Source organism: Agelaius phoeniceus, chromosome 6 (genome assembly GCF_051311805.1).
Source record: "Agelaius phoeniceus isolate bAgePho1 chromosome 6, bAgePho1.hap1, whole genome shotgun sequence".
Lineage (NCBI taxonomy): Eukaryota > Metazoa > Chordata > Aves > Passeriformes > Icteridae > Agelaius > Agelaius phoeniceus.
Genome location: NC_135270.1, coordinates 40,535,126 through 40,563,060, shown reverse-complemented (window position 1 = coordinate 40,563,060; position 27,935 = coordinate 40,535,126). Strand labels below are relative to the sequence as shown.

Genomic DNA, 27,935 nt, shown 5'->3' with positions numbered 1-27,935 from the left:
GGGAGTCGTTGAGTAGATATTAAAATATGGAGACATGTAGGCGCATAAGTTCCTTTCATTTGCATCCTTCTAGGCCAGATGAGTTTGGCTGCTGCAGAACTTGCATCTTGACTGCCTGGGGAATTTTAGTGGAATCCACAGTGGGAGTAGCACAGCAATTACCTGAGTTGTTTATGCTGGTTCAAGTCACTTGTGCAGGTGAGTGAAGAAGCACTGGTCCCTGATGAGAGAACTGGCCCTGGGAATTTTCTGTAGTTTTACTTTCATAGCAACATCTGCCTCTACAGGCTCCTTCTCTCCAATCAGGGGGAAATGGAAGACACATTTCCCCCAGGACCAGATTCAAGAAAAGAGAACTGATGCTGTTTTTTCACCCCTGTTGTGAGACAGCAGAAACGGGTAGTCATGGAGTAAAGGGAGAGAGCTGGTTTAGATTTGGTTGCTAATGAATCTGGTTATAATGCGTGCCTACTCCGTATAGAGGGGAGTCTAGACTTCATTTCTATTAGCACATCTTTAATTATTTTGTGCGTACATTTCTGAAAACTGAGATATAAAGTTGTTAAATAAACTGTGTCCATTATTCCAAGATACTGGCAGTACTCAATTTTATTTCGATAAGTTGTTTTTCAATTATAAAAATGTATGCAATTATCAGCACTTTGTTGTTCAGCCTTTACAGCATCAGCACGTAACAGACCTAAATTCTTTCAAAACTCTGTATGCACAGAAGTCACCCTTACACACCTACAGCGGATGTTGGCACGGGTTTTATAAAAGCGTGTGAGATTTAAGAAACTGAAGAGTGATAAGATTTGGAGCATTTTCTCCTGCATCGTCCCAGGCTCGCACCCGGTTCTGTCACATGTCGGACTCTGCCGTGCTCCACCTTTCCTGCGTAGTCAGCGCGTTTCCCGCGGCAGCAGCAGGAATGCTGCTGAGGTAATTTTGATGGCTCAGAGGCGTACGTGCGGTCCCGTACGGGCCTCGGCGCCGCCGCCACCAGACATCACCAGACACCCTTTCCAAGTTTTCCTAAACACCGGGGGCCGTCCTGCGTCTGCCCCCCGGCAGCGGCGGCCGCTCCCCCTGTGGAGCCCGCAGGGAACGTGGTCCCGGGCCGCGCCCCGGGCAGAGCCTCCGCCGCACTGCGTTGGGAGCCGCCGGAGGGGCGGGGAGCGGGGGGGCCGCGCCGCCGGCACGGGGGGGGGGGCGGGGGGGAACGGCCAACGTCCCCCGCGGGGCGGGCGCGCCGGCTCCGCCTCCCAGCCCACCGCCGGCACGTTCCATTTTCCCTGCGGGGGAACCCTCCTCCCTCCGCCGCGGCGGCTCTGGCCGCCCCGCAGAAACAGAGCGCGGCGCCGGCGGTGTCTTCCTTCACACATCGCCCTCAGGTCTGAGTGGTCCGGCCCACCTCTCCCTGCAGTGCCGGCCAGTGGTAGCGACCGCTCCGCCCCTTCGCCTCCCCCGCCGGCGGCGGCGCGGGTGGTGCGTCCCGGCAGCAGGCGCGTCCCGGCCGGCGCCCGCCCCCCTGCGCCGTGTCATTGATGTTGTTGTTTGTGTCGCAGGAGCCGCAGGCCAGGCCGGGGCCGCCGCCCGGGGCCGCCGCCGCGGGGCTGGGGCCGGCGCCAGGGATGTCGGTGTGCAGGGAGGCGGTGGGCGCCGGCTCCCTGCCCAGCGAGCTGGTGGTCCACATTTTCTCCTTCTTGGCGGCCCCCGACCGGCTGCGGGCCTCGGCCGCCTGCTCGCACTGGCGGGAGTGCCTCTTCTACCCGGCGCTCTGGCCGCGCCTCCGCCTCAGCCTCCGCGTCTCGCCCGCCGAGCGCCCGCGCCTCGAGTTCCTCATGCGCAAGTGCGGCTGGTTCGTCCGTGAGCTCCGCGTACAGTTCGCCGCCGACAACTACCCCACCGGCGGCGGCGGGGCGGCGGCGGGCGAGGGCGCCGCGGTGGCGGGGGACGGGGAGGCGCCGCCGCCGCTGAGCCCGCGCTGGCTCGACCTGCTGAGGACTTACCTGGAGCTGGTGCTGTGCGTCCTGAGCAGCGTCCGCAACAACAGGTACGGCCGGGGGAGCGGCGTGCCGGGCGGGGGCCAGACGGAGCCCCCGAGCCGCGCGGGGCCCGGTCCGGCCGTCCCGCCGGTTTGTGCGGGCGGAAACAACGCCCGAGCCGGCGGCGGCCGGTTCGTGCTGGGGCTGCGCTCGGAGCTGCTCTGTGTGTGTGTGAGAGAGAGTCTCTGAGTTGGGCAGGAACGGGGACGCGCCACTTCAAGCTGCCTAATTTTTATCATATAATGTGGTTTGAGGAGGAATATAGACGCTCAGACGTCTATTCGGGGGGCGGGCTGATCGATTCACAAAACAAATATAGCTGCAGTAATAAAAAGTTCTTCGTCTTTTGGATGGAAGCGGGGAATGCAGCTCTAACGGAGCAAGTGGAGAGCCAGGAGTCTGAATTTACTGCATAACAAGACAGGTTTCTCACTTAAAATAAGCCTTACTATGGACAGAGTTTAGACCTTGCGTATGCTTGCAAAAAAGTATGAGAAACTAGTAAGAGAGAGTTAAAATTACAGCTCTGGCATGCTGAATTACTGCCCCAATAACATACCTTTTCCTTTCCAACTATGAGGTCTTTTGCTGTAGAAAAGCTGAGCTTTCATGCCACCTCTCGTTTTAACTGCCTGTCTGAGGTTTGAGGAGGTTTTATGTTCTTTTGTTTATTGAAAAATGTGTTCACGTGTAGGACTTTCTTGGCCCAATTGAATTTAAATGGTAGAAATATTTTCGTGTGGTTTGTAGTTAAGACGTATTTTTCACACACTTACTTGGCAGGTTAGCTAATTTCCTCAGCTTTGAGGTCCTTAAGACAAAAATACTTGCATTCTCTTCACTGTGTGGGGGTGTGATAGAGATAATAAGATGATAATCAGATATCCTAATGTATGGCCTCTAGTCAGCATGTAAGGAAAGCAAGGATATTACAGTTAGGTTATGATGAGTTTGGAAAGCCATGTAGGTTTTAGGATAGGAAATAGTTAATATTATTTCCCCTCTGTGTGCCTGTAGCTTCACTTATCAAGGGAAGAAAAAAAGCTGCAAGTGTTTTAGGGCATCTTTAGGGTGAATTAAACCTTGTGGATGGCCTTTAGAAAACTAACTGCAACTGAGTCATGATCTTGTTACCGCCTCCTTTGATTCCAGAGGTATGAGAGAGTAGCTTGAGGCCTTCCTTGTCTTTATTTTGAATTGAAGCAAGAGAACTTTAAATGCAGTTCCTCGTTGGTTTGAGATGAATGCAAATGTGGTGTGTGAAGTCTCGCTTTCAGTTCCTCTGCTCTGTTGCCCCCAGCAGGTACTTCCTGTGGTGCAGCTGCGATGGCTGAGAGTTACAGACCTCACTTCAGAAAACAGCTCGTTAGTCCAGCTCACCTTTATCTTAATTTACTTCTTGCCCTGTGAATCCTTAGTGTGTGAATCGTGATCGTCTGTCTTGATTGGTCTCTTGCATTTCAGGAGCTTTCACTTAACTGTTGACTCTGCGGGAAATCCAGTTAGTATTATAAGAGGAAAAAATGTTGAGGTGATTGTGGTGGTTGTCTGATCTGAGGCAGATATGACATGGGCTTGGAATTTTAAAATAAGTAAAATAATATCTATAGGAGCTGTTGCACGGGGATGTTGTTAGAAAACTAAATTGTTTCTTTTTTTCCTCACTGAAGTTCGAGACTGTCAAAATTAACTGCGATGTGAGAAGGCTTTTGATACACTTTTTCTTTTGAAAAATTCTCCATAGCCTTATCTGAAATCTGTACAAGGATGCTTCCTTTCTGAAGCTCATTTTACAGATTCTGTATGCACAGTGGGACTCAGGACTGCAGTAAAACACTGTGCAGAAGTAGTTGTTTCTCCAGTACCTGTTCTCTGGTAGATTAGTATCATTTTGGTGGTAAAACAGGGAAGAAGAGATACCGACTTTGATAGGATTTTGCATTGCCATACTCTCTTGCTGTCTCTAAATCGTTTATATGCTGCTCTTTTGGCTTGAAATGAATGATGCATGACTGGGTAACACAGGGTACCTGATTATTACAGCAGGCTTTTTTTAATGAGCATTTAAAAAACTGGGGGAAGAGTGTCATAATTTACATTAAGTACTTGACCTTTTTTGAGTTTTACTTTCAGAATAGATTCTTTTTTTTTTTCCTTGAACAGACTAGGTTTTTAGTTTATTGTGATGTTTAAGTGTTTTTTTCCTCGCAAAGTAACTACCTATAAATTATTAGTTCTTAGGTAGAACACTGTGTTTTAGTTCTTTAAGTAGACTTTTGAGGTTGAAAAGAGGTGAGGAGGAGTATTACCATGTGCCAAATTGCTGCTTAGTTCTTACTGTGACCACCTAATGTCTAAACCAGAGACCTTGTCACCTGCTTGATGCTTAGTTTTGTCTAAGGAGGGACTGCAGTCCATAATTAATTTCTCTGCTTCTCTTTATTTATCTGTAACTCAAGGGCTGTTAATAATTCCTTCTTGTTTTCACTGTATTTCACTGTACACGAGATAGCAATTGTAATTTCCAAAATAATGTAAATGGAAATTTTTAACTTCTTCAGTGGCTGAATCACTGTAAATGCATTCCTTTTGGAATTAAGTTTAGAACAGGACAGTCTTTCATAACTCCTGTCAGCCCTTGTGATAGCTTTTTGGCAGATAAGTTTAAAAAATGTTCCATTTTACACTTCAGAGCTGAAAAGAAGAAATCTGCCTTTGTGATGCTGTTTCTTAACTGTGTAGAGTTGTTTTGGAGTTTTAAATTTATTATTAAGCAATGCAGTAGCAACCTTCCTCCTTGCAAGAAAAATAATGTATTTTAAATGGCTACAGATTTCCTTGAGGATTTACAATACTGCAGGACCTAAGAAAAGTAATTACTAAAAGTAATGAAATTTCTAAACGCTCTCTTGGCTAGAGGGGAATGATGTATGGTTTTGCTACTTAGAGCATTTTCTGTACAACATGAAATTGCTAGTTTCTAAGCAAATCTGTATGTTAAATCTCCAGAAAAATATTTTGGAGTGACCTTTGCTAGTTCTGATGGAATTAAGGAAATAACAACTTGTCTACAACTTGTTTTAAAAACAACTGCAATTTTTTTGACAAATATTCCTGCTTCCAGCCAGTTACCATCCAAAAAGGTATGTTCAACGTCTGTCTTATATTTGAAGCAGAGCTCAAGTTGTTTTGTGGGTGGCAGCATATGAAGTAATAGGATTGGGACCTTGATGAGCTCTAAGAATCTATCATTTATTTAATGAATTAACATTTATTTAGTACCTTTAAAAAGGTACTGAAATAGTGCTTATAGTGATCTGTAACTTTTCCATAAGCCTTTATGTTTATGATAGCAAATGTAGCAAAATAACAAAGCTTATAACTGTTTAAAAGCTGATGTTCTACTTACTACTGAGAAAAAGGGTGTGGGTGGGCATGATGTTTCTTAAGTCCTCATGATCTGCTCCTTCTTGATCTGATCTTTCAAAACTGAGTTCTAGAAGGCAGGGTGGGAGTGTGACAAACTTTGTTTGCACTTATGTGCATACAACAGCTAATAAGCACCTTGTGATCATTCAGTAGGAAAATCCTGTTCTTTTATGTAATTCTAAGATACCAAAGTATTGTCTCCTCTACTCCTCCTTCCTTGCTTACAAAGGAAGATAGGAAGGTAGTCACACACACACACACACCCCTCTTTTCCTCTGCAGCATGTTAAATTGTGTGACTTGTTTGATCTTTGCTGTGGAAATAAAAATGCAGATTACTATAAAGCTGTGGTGTCTTGCTGAAGTCTGGTATCTCTTGGAGTTACCAAAAATTGATGAATTGCTCAAAGCAGTAGGCTGCATCTGGTTTTGATGTTTTCTAATGACTGTTTTCTATTGGTCTAAACAGGCAGCTGAAACTGGCAGAAACTAGTGCAGTAATACAATATGTGCCTTACCACTTTGTTCGCCTTGAATGTAAGCAAGGACATTTTGTGCTTTTTTTAAATTGGGTATTAAAAAAGACCAAAAAACTGAAGATGGAGCCTAGTAAGGAGTTTTTTATTTCTAGTATGCTATTTGAGCTAGCGGAAAATAAATGTTTTAGAAATCCTTCCAAAACACAAGTTTTACCCCCAGCTGTATGTATGGATACTACACAGGATTAAGATGCCATTATGACTTTAAGCCAAAGATAAATAACTTTAAAATAATTTTCTTTAAATAGCAATCACTTTATGGACTCTCTGACATGAAGATGAGCAGTGAGCTGAATGTCATGGAGTTGTATAAAAGTGCAAATAGTAGCAAAAATCTAACATTGTGTTGAACTGTGATCAGATTTGTAGATGATAATAACTGTGCTGTGAATGGAAAAATAATTGGATATTGTCATTGGTTAAGTATTCAGGCAGAGAACTTTTCCATTTGTCTCTGTACTGCATGAAATGGCAGTCAAAAAGATGAAGTAAAAATATGTGGGGTGCTAGCAATTAGTGTTCCATGTGTGCTATGCTTTGGTGGTCCTCCTAATGCCTGCCTACATCTACTGTAGCATTGGCTGGTGCTATGAGTGGCACAAACTGAGACCTGTGTTCGATGTGAATATGGAGGTGATTCAGAAATGTTCTTGAGACTGCATTTTGGCTCTTGACTCTCATAAATAAGTCACCAAGATCAAAAGATAAAGGTTACTTACAGCATTGTCTGTGAACACTACTTTTCAAACCTGGTGGAGGTTTCTGCTACTTCCCTGTCATACCAGATTATCTCTTACAGCTTTTGAGGAAAAAAGAGCTCAAAATACTCTCAAGTTGGGTGTGCCAGTGTTTTAGGTTTCCCTGCCAAACTTATTCTTTAGTATGGTCAGGCAATGTCTTAGTGAGATGTGTAGAATATTGATCATATTTTAAGGCTTAGTTTATTTTAGTGTATCATCAGTACAATAGGCCTGTATTTAAAATACAAAATATTAAATATTTGGAATTTCAGTTGTAAATTCTAGGTATTTGACTCCAGTATTTGTCAGACTTTATATGGAGCTCATGGATCTCGCAATTAAGTTGTTGTTCTCATATAGAAAAAAAGTAGCAGGTGCAACAGTGGATAGATTTGAGGCTATCAGGGTGCTGTTTTTGAATACAGGAACTTCTCAACCGGTAAATTATGATTTATGGTAAATAACAATTATAGACTGCAACTCATACCTACTAAAAATGTAAAACTTGGCTACTTAATCCTTTTTTGCCCCGGTCTTCTCTTGGTAGAATATCAGGTTGTACTGTGGAGGTAGTGAACTGTACCAGAGCTTCCCTATGCTTTGAGCATGGTAATCATATTGCATTTTCCTCAAGGCTGATTTGAAATACTAGTATATGCTTTGTGAGCCAGAAGAAATAAGGATTTATGGTAACCCATGTAATTGTGAGCTACAGGTTAATTGGCATCTACTGTTTAGGATTAATTTAATTTATGTGTCCATTTGTGGTGAAACTGGAGTTTCTGCCTTGTTAATTATCAATTGCAGACTAGTCCTTGTGTGTTAGGAGTAAATCTAATTTATAGGCTATATAAATAAAAGAAATGTTGACCCAAAACTTAGTCAGCTACAAAAATAATAATAGTAAATGCTACACAGCTACTTTAAAACTGCAGTCATTTGCATACCTCTTTCTTGATCTGTTTTAGGAATAGAAAAGATGCAAGTCAGAAAACTGAAGTAGGGAAAGGAAAAGTGACTGTCTAGTGCACTGTGTCATGTTCAGCATCAACTCAGAGGTTCTTCTTTCACTTCTTTTTAGGTATCCCTTCTAAAGGTTAAAATCATATGTCATGGTGGAGCACTATTCCTTACTGATGGGGAATATTAGAAAAGCTTCCCCTACTTTGATACAACAGAAATTAGACATTTGAATAGGGTGTGGGGAGCTTTTCCTTTTCCTGTCTGAGGTTTATGATGCCTTGATGGAGTACTGATGTAAGTTCTCAGGCAGGGTTGTTTGTGGTTGTATTCTACTTGGGCATTAAATGCAGTGTTAAATGTTGAAAGGAGTAACTATTTGATGTTTTCATTGTGACACTTAACACACATTTTACGAGGATTAAAAATTGTGTGAAACCACTCCTGAGTTTTCTTTGTGGTGCTACAGGCTTGCTGAAAATACTCCAGTGCTGACTGAAAAGCAGTATTTGATCTTACAGCTGGTTTCAGCAGTTTGTGTAGTGCTCTTCCCCTTTAGTCTCATTTGCTGTAGTTCCCTATGTGCCTGCATAAGTTTCCCAACACAGGTTATGTGTTCCATGTAATAGTGGGGTTTATTGCCTGCGTTTGTCTTATCCAGAATGATTTCCCACACCATTTTAGTTTTGTGTACAGATTCCTTTTTATTTTGTTGTTTCCTAGGAACCTCCAGAAGTTAAGTCTCTTTGGGGATATAAGCATTCTGCAGCAACATGGAACCATATCAAATACCTACCTTGGAAAGGTTGATCCTGATGGCAAGAAGATTAAGCAGTAAGTTATATTTGTAAATTATCAAATACAGGATAATAATAATAATAATAATAATGAAAATTAAAAAAATAGATGACAGGACTTTCAGAAGTTCCTGAAATACGTGACTGAGAAGCTTTAAGTTTTTTACCAGGGTGAAAATCTAAGTTCTTGTTCCTGCTATTTACATGAAGTAGTCTGGTTTTTTGGCTGTTGTATTTTTTTGGGTTTTTTTCCCTCCATTCTCAGTAGGATGAGAATCCTTTCTTTTCTCTTTTCATTGTGTTCTAGAAACAATATTATATTAATGCCACAGAAGGGGAGGAGGGGTGAGGAGCTGTTACCAGCACCTCTTACTATTGCTGTACATGAAAAAAATTAGAAAAGGAAGCAATCTGTTGTATTTCACAAGAGTTAAAAACATATTTGTGTTTATGTTCTCTTTCAAGTTTGCTCAAAACTTGAGAGAGAAACAGAGAAACTGTTGAACTGCTACAACTTATTTCAAGCTGCATTTGAAAACTAGGTTATGTATTTTCAGAATTCCCGAAAGATCACAGCTCTCAGTGTGCTTGTATAGTTCAGAGGTGTATTTTAGCTTGCCATTATTACATTACAGGACAGTCCTTGAATGCTTATAATCCAAATAGTTATTTGTTCTTCTTTGGAAAAGGTTAAATACAATATAAACAGCTGCTGACTTCTGGAATAAATTACCACAGAGGGAGTGATGCTGACTTAACTATTTTAGCAGTACTGCTAAAACTTCTGATACAATAAAACCTGAATACCATAATTTTAATTTGTGTCAGTTTAAACATCTTTCACCCAGTAGCTTGGGAGTAGAGTAAGTACAGCCACTCTAGGTCTTTACTATTTTTTGTTTTGAGTGATTTTTAGAACCAGTGTAGGTATATTATCGGATTAATGTATGTATGTGAATACAGTCATCAAACTGAATGTTTGGTCCTGACCTAAATTTGCAAACCAGTGCAAATAGAGCTGTGAGTCACATACTGTGTCTTTTTCATCTGTTATGTTTCCAGTGCAGAACTTGGAGCAATTTGTGATTCTGTCTAACATATGTACTGTAGTGCTGTGTGCAGGTAAAAGGCTCATTTGGTGAAAGCTCCTTTATTTGATACCCTTTGTGAAAATATAAATATATTATCAAATCTTTGCAAAGGGACTTGAAGGGAGCCATCTAGGCAGATGTTTGCTCAGCTGAGTGCATGGTCAAACATTTCTTCAAACCAGTATTCACATTTTGGAGCCATAAACCATTCAAAACTGATTATCTAACTTGTTTGTCTTTTAGATTAATACTAACCTTTGCACATTTTGGAATGAGCAAATAAATAATAAATGCTACTTCTTTTTAGTTTAGTTAATTTTGGTGTTGGGTTTTTGTGTTTGTTTGTTTCTTGTTGTGAGTTTTTGGTTGGTTAGTTTTGTTTGGTGTTTTTTTTTGGTGGGGGTGGTGTTTTCTTTTGTTGTTTCTTTTTGGGGGGGGGTTATTGTTAGTAGGTTGGTTTTTTTTCTAGACTAGAACAGTGTATTTGGACCTGCTAGTCCTTGTATAAATTAAAGGAAAGCTGACAGTGTTTTATTCAGTTGTCTGAAGTCTGAGAGCTAGTAGCAGACTTAGTTCAGAAAGTAAATCTTTATGGCTTCTTAGCCTTGTTTTGTGCATGTGGGGTTTGCATCAGTAAGTTGCAAAATGTGAATGCTGGTAACTAACAGTGAAAGGTGTAAGCAACCTTTGGAGACAGTGTTACTGGTAGTTGAGGATTTTTGGAACCTGTATGGTGATGAACCTTATTAGCTGTTTCAGAAACTTCCTGCAGTCAGGGAAAAAAAAGTTGATTCCCGAAATCTGGCTTTGAGCTGGGTGTAGCAGACTGTAGGTGCAATCTCAGCTATTACAGAGCCATTAGGATGCTTCCTCAGGTTTTAGGTTAAGGATTTTCCTGAGGCAGAGGAGGCTTTGGAGCATATTTTCAAAAACACACGTTTGCATGAGTTTGTGATGCTTATTCCTTTTCCATACACCATGTGTGTCCCTGGTTACTTTCTAAAATTCTCTTTACAACTCTGTTTCTTAGTATGGGATGCTCGGTGTAAACAGTTCATTTGTCTTGAGTTTAATAAAGGGTAGTTGTCGGAAATTTTGGCTTTCTGAAATCTGCTTCTCGTGATTGATCCATGTGGTTCAGATAGTTGGGTTTCCAAAAGAACCAGTTTAGCCTCTGTTATTAAACAAAATATTTTGATTGATAGTATTTAATTAAACAAATGGCCTCCGTATGGACCTTGGTAATCTGTCTGCTTCCTGTCCAGGGCCATGGATGTGCTTCAGTCCTGGTTAGGACTGGTTTGGGAGCTTAAACGCTAACTGTGCCTGTTTAGTCAGGCTTTGGTCTGTCCTCTGGATGAAAGCATCATTTGGGACATTAATTGTGAAAGTATATTTTAAAAAAATACTATTTTTTAAGTTGTTTGTTTCAGTATAATAATTTGTAGGTTACAGGTCAATGGTGACCATCCCAATTGCTGCCTGCAGGGAGCAAAGGGGGCTGATGGCACTTGTTGAGACATAAGTAGGCTGCATTGCTTTTTGACATGTGCTGAGTGAGTTCTGCTTGGATTTTCTGTTATATGCTGAAATTTCGGTTTTATAAGTGAGCTCTGAAATAATTATGTTAAGTTAGCATGAGTGTTGTAGTACCTGCTGGGCAGTTGGGGTAAAATTAACGTGGTAATAGAGTGGGTGTTAATTTCCAAGAATTCATGTGTCTATTTTTCAGAATGAAGTTCAGGCTATTTTTGCAAACTCCAGTTAGATGCAGTCTGTTTATGAAAAATAGAATATGCATAAGAATTTGCAGGGGAGAAAAAAACCGAATCTGCTAGGCTGTTAAGAAAAATTATTTTAAATATGTTAAAATTAATTACTTCTATCTTATATAGTGCTTTCTGTCTGGCCTTTTTAAAAAGTAGGTATTAAAGACAATTCAGAAATTATTGCTATTAAATGTTCTCTATTGACATGTTTGATCTCTGGCTAAAAACTGGAGAAAGTTTTCTTAGGACCTACAGGTCATTAGAGTAGTAGCACATATCTGCATACTTGTGTAAATACTGTGATGCTTGCAATAAAAAGTTGATTGCATTAAATAATTTTCTCTCTTTTAAAAAGTTTTTTACTGCAGTTCCCACTGGGGAAAAAAGCTACCCTAGAGCTGCAGAATTCTGTGTCATATTTCTCTTTATTAAATTTTCCTGGCACTAAAACAGGATTTTTCTAAACTCAGATGTTTAAGGTGTATGAGAACCCCAATTTAAACAGATTTTTAGTGCGGTGAGGCATATAGGTGGTAGCATTCTACTGAACACCTCAAAATTAACTTGTCATCAACAGTTCTGTAAAATATTGAAAGCACTACTAAGATTGATTACCTGGGCTATTGCAAAATAAATCCTACCATTGCTGCAACCATTACAGCACCTTTTGTAGATGTGTATGGGGGGAGGGAAGAGTCTTTGGAAGAAATTAGGGATTGCTGTGGTAGAATCTTTTTCTTTGGGGGATTGTGAGATAATCTGCCTTCAATTGAACATTGGCAAGAATAATGATGAAACAAACACTGCCAGGATCAAATAAGTTTCTTCTTAACTCTAAATAAATCTAGGAATAAAATGGAAAAACTGCACTGTTCTGTGGGTCTTACCTGTTGTTTAAAACAGTTTCATTTGTGTCACAGTTGTGAGTCCTCAATTTTAAATAAAATATTTGGAGAAATCTGGAAATATAGAAGTCTCTTTACCTGATGACTATCCTAGGTAAAACCTTGGGAACTGAGGTGTAGAATAAATACAGTAACCACACCAGCTTTTCCATTTGGGTGAAGCCAGGCCTTGCAAACCCAGTAACTTCATAGGAGAAGGAAGAAAGAACATGTAGGCAAGGGAGGGGATGAATAAGGATTTGCCAAGAGAGAGGATGAGTGAGCACTGATCTTTCAACTTTATTACAACAGAAGGGTTATGGGGCATCAAAGGTAGTAGGTGACAGGTTCAGAGCAAGCAAGAAGAGGAGATAATCACACTGCAAAGTTCTTTATTATGGTTGCTAAACTCTTTTTTCCCTAAGGGAGGAACCTGGATGAATTTGTAGAAGTGAAGTCTCTGAGAGTTGCAAAATACATAAAGCCACTTCTTCTCAGAACTGAGTTACAAGGTTTTGGAAACTAGAGAGGTATTTGATAAGTTGCCCCATGTGCTTTCCTTGTTCTGTCACCTTAAGGTGCTAGTGTTTCTCTGCTGTCAGTCAGGATGCTGGCCTAAACCTTTAATTTTGCCTGGACATTATCTCTATTAAAGTTATGTGGATGAGAATAAAATTTTTAAATTTTTTTTGCTTAGATGTATAAACTATACAGATTCTCATAGCAGTAAAAGAAGTGTTCTTTGCAAAACCATTACCTGATTTGGGGAACAAAAATTTCTGCTGTTTTTATACTGGATCTTATTTCTTGATATTTTATGGTTTTATGGCATCTTATTTCTTGATGTCATAGCCTGGCTCAGCTGCTTCTCTGTAATGCTGACCAGGGCTTGAGATCAAATACTTTCCTACACATGTGTCTAATATGCTAAAAGAGCACTTGTCATTTGGGCAGGAGGACTCTTTTGGACCTTTACAGCTTTGGAATGGAGACTGGAAAAATACTTACATGGAGAAAGTTTTTAGAGTGTGACTGTACTATTAGAATTTAATATTGAAAAATTAAAATACTTCTGTTGCATTCTTGAACAAAAGATCTTAACATAAAGAACATCTATTCACTTATAAAAACGCGTAGGAGAGGTGAGTGCATCAGAATAAGTTCATAGTAATCTGGCACTGATAATTTGAGATTGAAATGTTACTAGGTCCAAGTTGTTTTGGTAAAACATGAACCTGTTGGCTCTTGAAAATCCAATTAGTTGGTCCGTTTGGAATTATTTAAAGTATCTTCTTGTATGTTTGTTCCTTACCCTTTGATGAGCAAATCAAGCGGGTAATTTCACATCATTCTAATTTACTCTCAAAACCAAGTTTGTCACCTTTCATTGAAAATTACTTTTTTTCCATACTAAATTTGCAGTTTTGGAGAAGTTAGGAAATACAAAAAGCTGTTTTTAAAAACAAGAGCTGCATTTGAAAAGCATTATAGGTTTTCTTATTTGCATAACCTTAAAATGTATGTGGGAGGGTGTTAAATACATGCTGGAAAATACATGAAGTGAAGGCTCATAGTGTGTCACCATTTTTGAAAGACAAAGTACCTATTTCTTTTAGTTTACAATTTTAACCTTTTTAGTGCAGTGGATGTTGAAATGCTCTGGGAGGTCTGCAATCTGGTTGCAGTTCATAAGAACTATAATAATAGCATCTTCCTGCAGAATAAGGCTATAAATGAGGGAAGAGTAATTCTTGAATGAAACAGTTGAATGGTATGCAGTTGGTAAGACTAAACCATGTTTAATAGGATCATTGTCTGTTTTGTTTACTTACAGAATCCAACAGCTGTTTGAAGAGATATTAGGCAATAGCAGGCAATTGAAATGGCTGTCTTGTGGGTTAATGCTGCAAATAGTAACTCCCACATCATTGTCCTCCTTATCAAACCCCATAGCCAACACCATGGAACATCTGAGCTTATTGGACAACCACATCCCTGGTAATACCACTCTTATCACTGCGGTCGAATTGGAGCGTTTTGTGAATCTGCGTTCGCTCGCTTTGGATTTCTGTGATTTTACAGCTGAAATGGCAAGAGTCCTGGCTGACAGCAACCATGTGCCTTTGCATCGACTGTCTCTCCTGGTCCACAGTGTTTCCATAATGCACAAGTCATTGGACAATATGCCAAAAGATGAGAATTGGCAGGCGCTGACTCGCAACAGCACTAATCTTCGGGTCTATATAATGGCTTTTGATGTCAAGAGTGATGATATGTTAAGGATTCTTAAGCCCAGTATCCCCCTAGAGAGGATTCACTTTGACAGCTATGTCACTTGTGTTTCAGGAGCTGTTGTTGATCTCATATCCAGGCAGTATGACAAGTTCCTCACTCATTTTATACTAATGAATGATGTGATAGATATGTCTGCCTTCCCAGATCTCAGTGACAACCGGAATGAAGATCCACTTGTCTTATTAGCCTGGAGGTGCACAAGACTGTCTCTCCTAGCTGTTCATGGTAGGTAACACATTGCATGGGCATAGTATGTGACTTTTAAATGCTTACAAGCCTTCTGCCTTTCTAATCATAGTGTGTTTTAGTGGCATGTTATACAAAAGGCTGCTGCACTGTTGCTATACATGCTGTTGTTGAAGGTGTTTAATATATATGAGTTTTAAACCTGCTTGTGTCTTACTAACTTCTGTTGAGAAGTCACATAGGATTTTATTAAACTCCTCACAGAAATGAGGATAACTTAAGAAGTGAGCATTCCAGGAGGCTTATCCTGCAAGTGGTCTGCACTGTGCAAGTTCCATTAAGTGACTGGTTACGTGTACGTGAACTGAAAACATTTGCTGTTTTTCTGTGAGCTCATATGCTGGCAAGATTAGATGATTTTGCTTCCTGTTTGTAAATAACACTGGTTAAGTGCCCCAAAGCTGAGAAGAAGAAATGTGTTACCAATTTGGTAAGACTACCAGCAGATGAAGGCTGAAAAATATGTAGAGGCGGTTGCCTCACTGAGTGTGTTGGTTTCACCAGTAATACCAGAGCTAAGTTTATCCCACTTACTTATTTGCCATATAGTAGCAAACAACTTTTAGAATGTATTCAGCTCTATCATCAATAGAGAACTTGGTGGTAGAAGTTACAGCAGTCTGGCAAATTTTAAGGCACCCGAAACTGAAATAATGCAGAATAATGTTTTTTTTATTTGTGCTGGAATCAGCTTACCAAGACCAAGTTTGCTGATGCATGAAGGAGTTAAAGCAATGGCTATTGTGTTGCATAAGAATAAATGTGTTTCATCAGACTGCTTGGGGGAGTAAATCTCCAGTTGTTCAGTGCAAACAGGAGACCTTCACCAGGAAGTGGACATTCAGATTTCCATCAGTTGAAGTCAGAAGGTCCTGCTGAATTTGCTCTATTTGCTCTTTTTTTTTTTTTTTTTTTCCCCTGTGGTCTTTTACTGAAAAATCATTGCTGGGGGCAGGGAAGGTATGATCAATTGGGCTGTCTCTCCTTAATAGCTTCCTGGTGAGACAGATTTTGGGTGCTGGTACATGATTGTGCCAATCTAGGTGTGGCTTTTAGCAGTTTGTTCTAGAATTTGGATACATGTTTGAGGACCTTTAAAAAAAAAATAAAACTGTGTTACCTTAAATTATCCTCCTGCTACAGAAAAGCCCTCTAATATATTATCTAACTTTAAAAGCTAGTGTAAGTATCATATCAGCATGTGTCTCTATTCAGTAGAAATTATTAGTTTGTGCAGAGTATTGGGAAAGCAAACATCCCTTATGCTTCTGTCTAGCAAATGCTTGTTGCTACATCACCTTTCTTTGGAGAGATGCTGTGTCTGCCTGTGAGAGAAAATGGCCAAATATCACCTCGCTGTTACATTGGGATTTGCATTCTTTACCCTTCTTTTCCCCCTCCTTGCAGCAGAAGCTGGCTAAGCTGCTTTTAAATGCCTCCTGATCTTTTCTAAGTTGTGGACATAACTTTTCTAGTACTGTACTGCAAGCATCGTTCTTGGAGAGTAGTAGCTGTAGATGGAACACTATTAGGAAGAAATATCCAGTACAGCATCTTAGCCTCATGCTTGGATTCCCTGAGGTTTACCATATAATGTTTTCTGGCTCCACTTGTTATATTATATTGTGAAGTTTCCTTAAGAAAAAGGTGGTTTTGTTCAAGGTGCCATAATTTGCTTGAAGTGCTCAGGTTTCTTCTTCTGTCTCCTGAAGTGGTTATTCTTCAGCTTCCAGTGCTTCTCAGGGTTTTTTTTCTGTGTATGTGTGTGTGTATGTTTCTTCTTCTGGTATAAGTTTACTTCTGAAAAAGCTTTTATTTCCATCTACTTGTGGCTGCCACTTGTCATTGATCGAAAGGGGAAAACATATGCTAAGGACACTTCTATGGGCTGCCTCAAGATTGTCTTTTGGGGGAAGTCATTGTCTTGCCACTGACAAATGGTGGAAATGTCCAGGAGCCAGAGGAAGGCAGATGTTAAATACATTCTTGCAGAATGAAGAAAGGGTTGTAAAGAGTGTGTGACCATTTGGGATGGGATGGAGACAGTAGGATATCATAGTGGTATGATCTGGCACTGTGAATAAAAAGCATGGTCCATCTGTGAGAACAAAGGCCTTTTTTATTTTTTCTTCTTCCTTAAGGGAAGGATACTTCCACATAGATTTTTATGACTCTGTGTTATAAACGTCATGGTGAAGTTTTATTCTGTCCATGAGCAAAACTAAAGTTGAAATTTTTACTAGCAAGGAAGAATAAATTACAGTGTGCTCATGGTAAATTTGTTGTTCAGTGATACCAGTAGTGAAGTGATCGTTTCCTCTTACCTCTGAATACTTAGCTGGACAGAGAGTTTTTGGCAGGTGGGAGGTCACAAAGAAGTTTCAGGCAGAGCTTTTGAAAGGAGAGTTCATTTAAAATGAGATTAAGTTGGGAATAAGATGGTTGTTCTAGTGCATAGAGGACCTCACCATAAAAAGTTACAGCAAAAGCCATATACCTGCCCAAATGATGGTAAAGGGTTTTGTGTACTGGGCTTTTTTTTCTTTTTTTTTTTTCCCTTTATTCTTGCACTTGCTTTCAAAGATTTCTTTGGTAAGTTCCTTTACAGTCAAGATAACTGGAAGGTGGTGTGAGCTCCATGTCCTGACAGGAGTGTGTCATCATACAGGGCGGAATTTTCCATTGACTTCAATGTCCCTATTAAGGAAGGGACACTGAATTAAGCTGCCTGAATTAAAACAGGTTCATCTTCTGTGGACAGTTGTGTTGGAGGTGAAGTATCCAGCAGATGGAGATTGTGGGAATTCATGCATTGGTAATGGTTAATATACCAGAAATGAGCCTTACAGATCTGTGCAGGCTTCTTTGTTGAACACCTACCCTAACCAACATACTTCCAGAGACACAATAGAAAAAAGTAAAAGAAAACAGAACATAAATTTCTTTTATTTATTACTTTGACATCTTTTCTTCATTCTCTGACAATCTATTTTGATATGTTATGATGTAGAGCATGTTAACTGCATTGTTGGAGGACCAAACCACAGTTAGCTTTTACTGCTCAGCACTTCATCTTTCCCAGTTCAAATATTGTGCAGACTGCAGCTTTACTTGGAATCTACTTGGGCATCTCACCAAGAAGTTTAGCACCTGCAAGAATGATGATCATGGCAGAAATGAGCCTTGCCTTTTGCAGTGGAAGGGCTGATTTGGCAGAGCTCCCCAAAAGGGACGTTCCCATCTGTGGTTTGCATCTGAATAGGGAGGAACTTTGCATTTCTCTTAGCCAGGGTGCAGAAAGCTTACAGGTAACTGGGGGGGAGTAGGAGTTTTTAAAGAGAAATGCTAATATACAGGGTCAAGAGAGGGAAGCTTTGTAATTATATTTTATCTCAGACAGAATAACAAGATACATGTAGTTTATCTTACATATATATATATATATATATATATATATATATATATATATATATATAATATGTACATAAACACACACACTGGGGTGACATGAAGTTGCTGCAGAGGCTTTCGGTTTGTGTGCGTGCTGACTTTTTTTGTTTGGTGGTGGCTTGGTTTTTTTTAATAAGTCTTACTTTCTAAAGCAATGAAAGCAAATATTTTTTTCTAGCATAAGCAGAGTTTTAAAGCATTCCTTTTATGCATTCAGTTAATTAATAACTCTCTTTTTTCGTTCTAATTTTACTACACAGTAAATCACAGGAGGTTTGAAGTTTTATATAAGCTTACAGTAGTCCACTGCTCTGCAAGTAGGAGAAAAAGATCTAGAAAAGGTTGATTAAGTTGTCTGAAATATTTTTATACTTACTTATTCAGAGTGTAAAATGGGGGCTTCCCCACTTGAAACCAGAAAGCCCCCGCCATGCCCTAGGGGAATTCTGCCAGATGGAACATGATGGAATAGGTTCAGAGAGATACTGGGATGGTCTGGTATTAAGTAGTAGAGTAAGAAAATACCTTGTAGGAAAATGACAGAACAACTTTGTTTTCTTTCCCCATAGGTTACACAGTCTGGGCTCATAATCTTATAGCAATTGCTCGTCTTCGTGGCTCTGACCTGAAAGTACTGGAAGTCACAGAAGAAAGCATTGAATTCGACCAAGGAGAACTGGCTGATCAGGATGTGGATCCAGTACACAATTTCATTGAGCAAGTATCTCTTGGATTGGGTCGCCCTTGGCACGCCGTCATGGACATAGAGCTGCTCAGTGTCTTCACTGAGCCAACCCGTCACTTTTACAGAGAGATGCAAAGCTTCAGTGAAGGCATTTAGCTCCTTATTTACAATTCCTGTGGTTACATATGCAAGTAGGGTCCTATTATGTTTTTTTTGGTAGTGTGAATTAACCCTTTTTGTGCTGTGTTTAATCAGTATTAGCTATATAGAATTATATATGTGTATTCTACTTCTTGATCAAAGAACGTAGTCGGGTATTGGTTTAGAAGCTGAAAGTGGCAGTGTTTAGGGTTTTCACGGTTAATGGACTTGTCTACCAAACCTTGCAAAGATACAGCCAAAGGCTGTCAGAGGTTGCCGGCTAACTTTACTTTAATTGAGTAACTGCATTTTGAATTCTTTTGCTATTCTATTGGAGTCCTGTGCTTGGGAGCCAACTGTTTTTAATACCCATATCCATAGCCCAGTGGATCTCTATGCTGTCATTGTGTGCTTAATCCAGTAGCATGCTACTTAATAGGCTTAAGGGACGAGAAGTCTGTCCAGGGCTGTTCACTGTAAGACTCTTACCTTGCTTGATTTCACGTGCGGATTCTGCAGCATGGCTTAACTCCATTCTCGGCTTTCCTTAGCTGCTAAGCGGCGGTGTGAAACACTAGCGGTTCAGGTTCCTGCACTTACACATCCACTCCATAAAGCTGTAGTCTTTTGGATTCTTTGCAAGCTCCTCCTTGTTTGTTCTCACGTTTTGTCATCTTCCTTAAAAGTTAGCTTTGGGCCAAAGTTTAAAAGGAGAAAGCAAGAAATGTGCGCTCCGGTGGGGTAAACGCATAACAGTGAAGATTTCAATACAAAGGTCTACACCTGCAAACAAACATTAGTCGTGAAATCCCTAACAACCAAGTCACTGGATTTTCTCTGTCAGCGCCTGTGTCAGCTGCCAAAGAATAGATTAAAAACGAAGAAGTGCCCACATGCTGGCAGGGGCAGGCCAACTTTTGGCCAGCCAGATACTGCTAGATTGTAATATATAAGGTCGAATTTCGACCTGTGGTACACAGCTGTGCTGTGGCTCAGTCAGCAACCTCAGAACTCTTAACAAACATGCACCTGTTTCACTGTGAATAGTGAATGTAAAGGAAGGAAAGGAAACAAATACAAAGCTTGTTCTATCACAGGTATGAGCTGCTATGATGCATGAAGAACATTCCATGAAGTATGTTTTAAAATCTTGTTATATCTGAGAGGCTTTAGAAGCCGATGTAACTGTTTCAGGGCAACCGCGGTACAGACGTGGTCTCTGTGAGACTTCCACCTGACCCCAGTTTTAAGTGGTACGAATGTTGTGCATTTAATGTTTAAAGGACAGTCTGCAATAATAAAGTAAGTGGCCAACGTGGGTGCCCAGCAGTGCTGAGACCTGGCTGCTATATTGTAAGCTTTGGAAAACACAATTTATGCAACAGATGTCCAGATATGATTCTATTTATGGAAAAAGTTTATATGTGTTTTACAAATGGTTTTACCATCTTATATTAAAATGACCTTTTGACAGGTGTGCGCTGTTTTGTCTCCAGTGAGCACATACCATGCGGATTTTATATGTACATCAGTAGAGTGAATCCACTGGCACAGTGTGTGTATATGCCAGATGTGGTGAGATTTTATCTTATAAATGTGATCAGATTAAAAAAAAACTCCTGACAGAAAATGTAAGGAAACCAGCTGAATGTTTGAATTGATGACTGATGTTGTATGGTTTATGTTAAATGTTATATTCTTTTAATCAATGAATAAAGCATTAAAAATTGATCGCTGTATAAAATACTTTATTGTTATCAGCATGAAGATTTCTAGAATTAAAATGCAACATCGTTCATAAGATGTGTATAACTAGTAGCTCCCATTGTGTTTAGGACAGCAGAAAAATCTAAAATAAGTCACACAATTTTTTAAAATTTGGCTGAATTTTGTCAACACTTTTTGGGGTGGTGGAGGAATGGGAAGGATGCTTTGCTAAAGATCAGACCAGTTAGCACAAACAGTATATCATTATATGACCTATTAGACTGATACAGTAAACTGTGGACTGTAGAATATAGAAGACTATTTTTGAGAAATTACTTCATCAATTGCAATTGCTTAAATCAAAATCTAATGTGCTCAAGAAAAATGTGTAGTACTTCTTTGGTGTCCCACTATTAAATAGATTATGAATACCTGCAACGCTTCAGTTTGACGTTTTATCCGTACTCAGAGTACACAGCTGTGCCTTCTGAATGAAAGCTGCAATGTCTGCTCAGCTGTTGGAGAGCTGCTGTGCCCTGCAGTGGCTGACTGTGCTGTGAGGCTTGTCAGAGTGGCTGGTCAGTGTGTGCGTGCCAAGCACGGACTTGATTTGAGCTTCTGAACTTCATGTTACCATAGCCCAAACTGCTGCCAAGTGTGAAAAGTGCACTGCTTGTTCACGCAGTTTCCTGGATCTTCCAGATTTGGTAAGCAAGATCGTTTGCCAATATACTGAAGAGACGCTGTGGGGGATTAAGATAAGGTAAATACAGTTACAGCTTTTCATGTTCCAGGAAAGTGAAATATTGGGACTTGTTTTGGTGCCTTTCAGGGCTTGGCCTCAGAAGGGAGGTTTATGTAGCAGATAAATCTCATGGTGATTGCTCAGCAGCATCTGAACGTGAAGTTTGGTTTTGAAGGTTTCAAGATTTCAGGAAGTCACACAGAAACAAATAAAGCAAATTCAGTGTCCTCTGCTTTAAACAGTTGCAGAATGGTAATTTTATCTCTGCAAGCTATGGCATTTTATGGGCAACTGCCTTACTAAATAGAGTTGGGAAGTAACCTGTTTGCCTTTCTGTTGTATAAATGTGTTTTTAATCTGTTTGGTCTAACCTATTTTCTGCTTTGTTTTAATTAATTTAATCTTGAAAGAGATGATGAGGAGCAGGGGAAGCAGCTCACTTGACTACAGCAGGGGGGTGTGCAGCTGCAGCCAGAGCTGGCTCTTAGCAATGGCTGTGCATTGTTAGAATGCTCCAGGTCTGATTTGTTTCATACAGCCTGGACTCTGCTCACTGGGTGTGGCTTGTGTTCAGGGACGAAATCACTGTACCTAAAACAGATTCCTGGCTGGAATCTATCTTGGAAATTTCAGGGACTCCATTAAAGCAGGAGGGTGTGGTGAAAGCCATACCTTGAGCAGTGGTGGAGAAATGCACCCCTGATTTTTCTCCTCTCTTAGGAATAGACAGAAGTGAGGTTTGTTGTCTGCCTGTATTTTCAGCAGTAATCTTTATTAGTGATACCAGGATGAAGGGATTCAAGCTGAAGTGGTCTGTAATTGTTAGGAAATTAAGATAATCTTCTCATGCGTTTGGAGTGGGACCTTACAAAATATTGCAAAATTGCTTTGAACTTGCACGATCCCAAAAGGAATTTTATTTTTGTTGTTTCTTTGTATTTGCTGAAGAGATGGCAATGTCAGTCTTTTGCATTCTAGGTTCAGCTGTTGGAACACAAGGTTCAGCTAGGTTTAGGCCTTCACCTGTCAAAACTTATTCTTTTGCTTATTCTTTTGGGGGTGGGCAGAACAGGGACTTCCCCACATACACTTTTGTGTGGCCTTTCTGCATTTGACAGGTTACCATCTACCTGCTTCCTATTACATAAACCTAACCTTGCTTCCAAATTTGCAAATAAAATTTTGGACTGCTACTAGGGAGGGGAAAAATGTCTCAAATTATGCCATTGTCTCTGCAGGATGATCCAATCCATGCTTTTCCTGCATTTTCTTAGTTCAGCTAGCTTTCCTTTTGCCTGCAGCTTTCGGTACCATTGTGGGCATAGACTGTTTTGGTGGAGGAAGAATTTTTTAGAGTTAACTTAGAACAAATATTTAACCCATGTGGAGAAAATACTGTGTTTGCTCAGAAAACTGAGATACCTGGGAGGTGCAAAAACTATTTATGAATGTGAGTTGGGCAAGGAATGAAAAAGGTTTATGGCAGTGTTATCAGCCCAGGATTTCTGTGCTATACCCTGGTTCTCTGTGCAAGGGCAAGGCTGTATTTGGCAGTTCTGGTTGCTCCTAGGGCTGATGACAAGGACAAGGGTAAAACTCAGTAACTCCTTTGAGAATCCTTGTGAAGTCTCTCAGGCAAACTCATAGCCATCAAATAATTGGCTAAAGCTGATGCAACAGCCACGTTAAACTACATGGTTAATTTAACATGGATGATGCTTTAAAATGGCTGTTGTCAGAATCTGTCATTGAATCACTGGAGTACAAATACTTAACCTAAATGCTTTGAGTGCTAGAAGCAGAAGGGATAAAGAAATTGTAGGAGTGAGCCATGGAAGAGTTCTACAGCTGAAACAAGCCAACATGGAAACAATGGTAGGAGCAGGAAGACTGAGCTACAAGAGAAAATGCTCTCTTGGCAGACTCTACCTAAGCAATTGCAAAAAAAGTGGGCTGGAGGTTTTTTTGGTAACTTCTAATTATGGGGTGTGGTGGCTGCATTTACATTAAAGCCTGAAACTGTGTGTAATGTGTGTGTGCATGCAGAGAATGAAGGCTGGTGGTTGAACTGCTGCTGAGTTGGGGCTTGCTAAAACCAGTTTGCTTCTTTGTCTTAGAAGAGTCCCTTACCAAATGACTGAACTGAGTCCTTACATTATTTTCAAGTTGAAGCCAAACTGTCAGAACAGCCACCAGGTGCTAGCAGAAATCTTTAGATTGTACAGCCACCAGTGAAAGCTGAGCTTGACTCTGCACGGGGCAGCCCCGCCCTGCACCTGCTGGGACAGCCACTCCTGCCAGGGAAGCACCACACAGGAACCTGAGGAGGTGAACCAGGTACCACACCAACTCCTTTCAAAGACAAAGACTTATTAATGCTGCAGTTTGCCACTTCCTTCTTGTACTTTTTAATTCTGCTTTTGTCCTGCCCAGCATTTTCCTAATACTGGTGCTAAAATCTGAAACCTAATAAACCAAACTCATGTTGGGACAGACAAAAACACACCCCTCCTACTGGTTTACTGCAGACATATGTCTTCAAAAGCAAGGGCTGGGCTGTGCTGGAGCATATCCTAGCTATGACTCCTTGCTCCCAGGTCATAAAAACCCCCTGTACACATCTTCAATAAACACTACTCCACTCCAGCTTTTGAAGAGTAATGGGAGAGTTGCTCAGGTTTTCTGCTGCCTCTTCCCCCTCAGTGTCATGGCAGGAGAACTGCCACAGTGTAGAGCTTGAGAGCTGAAAGATCACCTAGGAGGCCACTAACAGAGGGGACTCAAGTGGAGAATCATGGTTATTCATCTTTACCTATCTATTATACCATGTTACCAGTGACATTGCTTTCATTTTCTGTAGATTTTTATTAACTGTTTCCATTTGTTTTCACATCCTATTCATAAAGCAGCAAGCATCACTTTTGGCATGCAGAGAGACTCCCTGTACAGCTCAACCAGCACAAAGCAGCTGGACTTTTACAATAAGGTTCACATGATTTAATTTTATACACCTCTGAAGAGACTACTCAAGTTAGAAATGCGTAATTTAAAATGACTATTGTACAGTGGAAATCACTTATTCACAATATTCATAGGTATTTAATTCTTTATTTACAAAATACTATCCTGAGAATTTTTCCTATTAAGCTTCAATTTGAGCAAAGTAGTTTGTATAGACCTAAGTAACAATGGTTACTTAACATAAGGAAAAATGCCAGTAGGAGAGCACAAAACTGGTTCAGGACATTTCCCAAATGACTGTCAAGTCTCCTGCTGTGGTTCTGGTTCTACAGCTGATGGATTTGACTGAGATGGTTCAACTCTATTTTCAGGAGGAGGTGGTGGAGGCAAAAATCCAGGTCGTTGAGGTGGATAGTGAGGATAAGGTCTCATTGGAAATGGATTTCTTACTGTGAGAGAATCAGAGTAATGCAGTTAATATCAATCATGACAGTAAACATGTACACCTGCTCCTCTTGCTAGCTTACTGTTCAGCTAGGCCCATCTAACTAGAAGTCACATGTCAGGATCCAAAGAGACAGAGATGCCTGGCAGGAGGAGAGCAAAACCATCACTTTTATCAGTAGTTACCCACAACAGTCTCAAAGCAGCAGCTAGCCACTGCCAGCTCCTGGGCTGCTGCTGCCCCTTCAGTCTGCCACAGCAACCCTTACATGCCATACCTTACAGATATTTTCACAGATAAATTGCTTAGTTCTTCACATGTACTCAGAGAACAGCAAGAGTCTGAAAGAAGTCCTGCAGTCTGATACTTACACCTTGCTCCAGTCGTGCAAACTCCAAGGGAAAACAGTTGTTTTGGGACTGTCCCTTTGCAGGGCACCAGCACACTTCAGAGCCAGAGGATGAAACTTTTTAAGATTTATGGAAGATGCAATTTCATAGGAAGAAAATTATTAAGGTAACCTACCAACTTGCTTTCCTACCCCCTAAAAAGAATCCTTTAGATGCTGAACAGTACATGTTCCATATGTTCCAGCCAAAGTTAGTATTTGTTACAAGATCAAGATGAGCTGTTGTGAAAAAGGAAGTGTACAACACAACGAACCTAAATCAGAAAAGGTGCTCCCTGTTAGCTGAACTGAGAAGCAGTTGTGCAAATATGTACACATCTACCCCCTGTGGTACCTCACTACCTGCACAAAGCACTCATGCTCATCAGCTTGAAGCAAAGGCTGGCTAAAGGCACGTACTTGGCAGCGGGGGGCGTGGAGGCCCGAAGTCTCGTGCTGGAAAGCATTCCCGTGGCCCTGGAAAGCATTCCCGTGGCCCGTAGATGCCAGCAGGAGGAGGGGGAGGAAAAGGAGGGCCTCGTCTCATGAAAGGTACTGGTGGTGCTCTGGGATCCACAGGCATCAGTGGGGGTCTGACTGGAGGGAAAGGTGGGGGTGCAAACCCTGAACCCACAGCTTCACTTTCAGGTGCCAGCGACTGATCAGGGAGCGAGTTCTGCAACACAAGGAAACCAGGGAAGTTAGGGGAGGGAAAGGGAACATCTCCAGTGCCATCAGGCCCACTTTCATGTGGCTGTGACACTAGCTAAGAGCTAGTTCCAACTCTGCCTTAGCTGCAGCAAGATCCTGAGCAAGGCTATCTACATGTACTGACCATCTGCTTGAGCATAGTTTCGTCTTTTGGGATAGAATTACTTTTCAACAGGGATTATATTAGTAATACATCAAAGTAATTCACAAGACAATAATTGTCGTGGTAAAGTATACATATAATTTTATAATTTGCACTGAAGAGTGCAATATAATGTGACCAATGGACTACAGACAAATGTTTCTATGTTTTTTGCAGAAAATTAAAGCTTCTTTAAATCAAGCCTCTCTATAGCTACTTACACTAAGGTTAGAATGATCCTTCATCCCCTCTCCACTCGGTTCTGTTCGTGGACTATGTTCTGAAGATGTCTGTCCATCTGTATGCAAAAGTTTAAAAGTTTATTTCTTCGGTAAGCCCCATGCTGGGAATAGCTGGGCTATGATATGCTTTTGGCACACAGCTTCACACCAATCCTATTCAAGTATGACTAAAAACAATTCCCTCCTTGGCTCACAAATATCAAGGAAACTTCCAGAACTACATCAGTTTTGGATGAGTAGTCAGAAGAAATTATAATAATAATCATCATCATGATCATCCTCCTCCTCCTCCTCTCATTAGCTTTATTTACTTTATAAGTAAAGAGATAAATAGAAACTTCAGTCTTTTTACTTTTAAACTTTGCTAGGAACAAGTATTTTCAATAACAACTAGAGAAAACTATTAAAGGGAATTGTCAGAGAGTAGAATCTGACTGGATAGAAATACACTAAATATATACACTAAATACACTTTCTTTAAACAAACAAACAGCCCCCCAAATCTGGGATTTGAAAAATATTGCTTTCTTATGCTTCAGCTTGAATAGAGATGATTATACTGAAAAAGAACAAACCAAAACAAGCCTTTTAACTAGTGACAGAGTTTTTATGTGCATGTTGTATTTCTACTCCTTGAAAGGAAACAAAGCTTTTTTTCTCAATGAACAGACAGGTCTTTTCAAAAACTCTAAATTACTTGTCATTTCAAGCAGGCCCAGCCTTGTTGATGATATTGTTGCTTAATCTAAAACACTTCAACTCCTATGTCACACAGACAAAGAGAATACTCATGCCTTGATATTTATGTTGCATAACACTTTGCATTTTAGATCCTTAGATGTTCCTCACAAACTCTGTCAGCCTTTAACTCTTCTTTCTGACAAGAAGTTTCCTGCTCCAGGTACCTCCTCAAGTGAAAAGTTTTCATAGTTTACCACACCATCTTAGGAAAATCCATATTCTTTTTTTCACTTTAAATAACATTTTGATTATCTTCTTAAGAAATGTAACCTGTTAACTCTAATGAGTAGGAGCCTTGATTTCAGTACTGAGACACTCTGCTGTTCTGAAGTCAGATATGCTGGATGGGCTGTTTTTTGGTGGTTGGTTTTTTAATTGAAGGGCTTTTTTTGGGGTTTTGGGGTTTTTTACAAATACTCAGCCAACTCTAGTGAAATTATGTGTCTCTAAAAAGCAACATTCACACATTCTTAATAACCTGTTAAATGCTTGCAACAAAGTTATCCAAAACCCTGTTTCCATTCAAGCAGCTCTGAATTGCCCAGGAACTGACTACAATGTTTAAAAAAAATTAATTGTTGCTTGGCAGTGACTGAAGAAAGGGCTAAAAAAAGGATGCATTAATAAGGACAAAGACAGTGCACCTCTGCTGTCCTTCAGTCAGCAGCCAGGTGCTAGAAGAAAGGGCTCAGTGGAACACGAAGTATCAGAAGGCAGAAGTGAGAAAGCAGAAGCGCAACTGCCAGAAGGTTGGGAAAGGGGGAAGGTCAGTAGCTGCAC

The 27,935-nt window shown here is 40.5% G+C and overlaps 2 protein-coding genes across 6 annotated transcripts in view; one reads left to right on the top strand and one right to left on the bottom strand.

Annotated features, from left to right (window-relative positions):
- The first annotated feature begins 1,481 nt into the window (after positions 1-1,481).
- Positions 1,482-20,804, top strand: FBXO33 (F-box protein 33). Its single transcript, XM_054635106.2, has 4 exons — positions 1,482-2,056; positions 8,439-8,549; positions 14,091-14,776; positions 18,817-20,804. Exons 1-4 carry the CDS (start codon positions 1,548-1,550, stop codon positions 19,086-19,088), a joined length of 1,578 nt encoding a protein of 525 aa, XP_054491081.1. The 5' UTR covers positions 1,482-1,547; the 3' UTR covers positions 19,089-20,804.
- Positions 20,805-27,935, bottom strand: part of LOC129121691 (melanoma inhibitory activity protein 2) — a 30,151-nt gene continuing 23,020 nt past the window's right edge. For all 5 annotated transcript variants that reach the window (XM_077180470.1, XM_077180467.1, XM_077180471.1 and 2 more), the window contains 3 exons: positions 26,394-26,470; positions 25,740-25,995; positions 20,805-24,935 (listed from right to left, as the gene is read on the bottom strand). In XM_077180470.1, the coding sequence (XP_077036585.1) occupies positions 24,787-24,935; positions 25,740-25,995; positions 26,394-26,470 (482 nt within the window). In that variant the 3' untranslated portion in view covers positions 20,805-24,786. The remainder of the gene's footprint in view (positions 24,936-25,739; positions 25,996-26,393; positions 26,471-27,935) is intronic.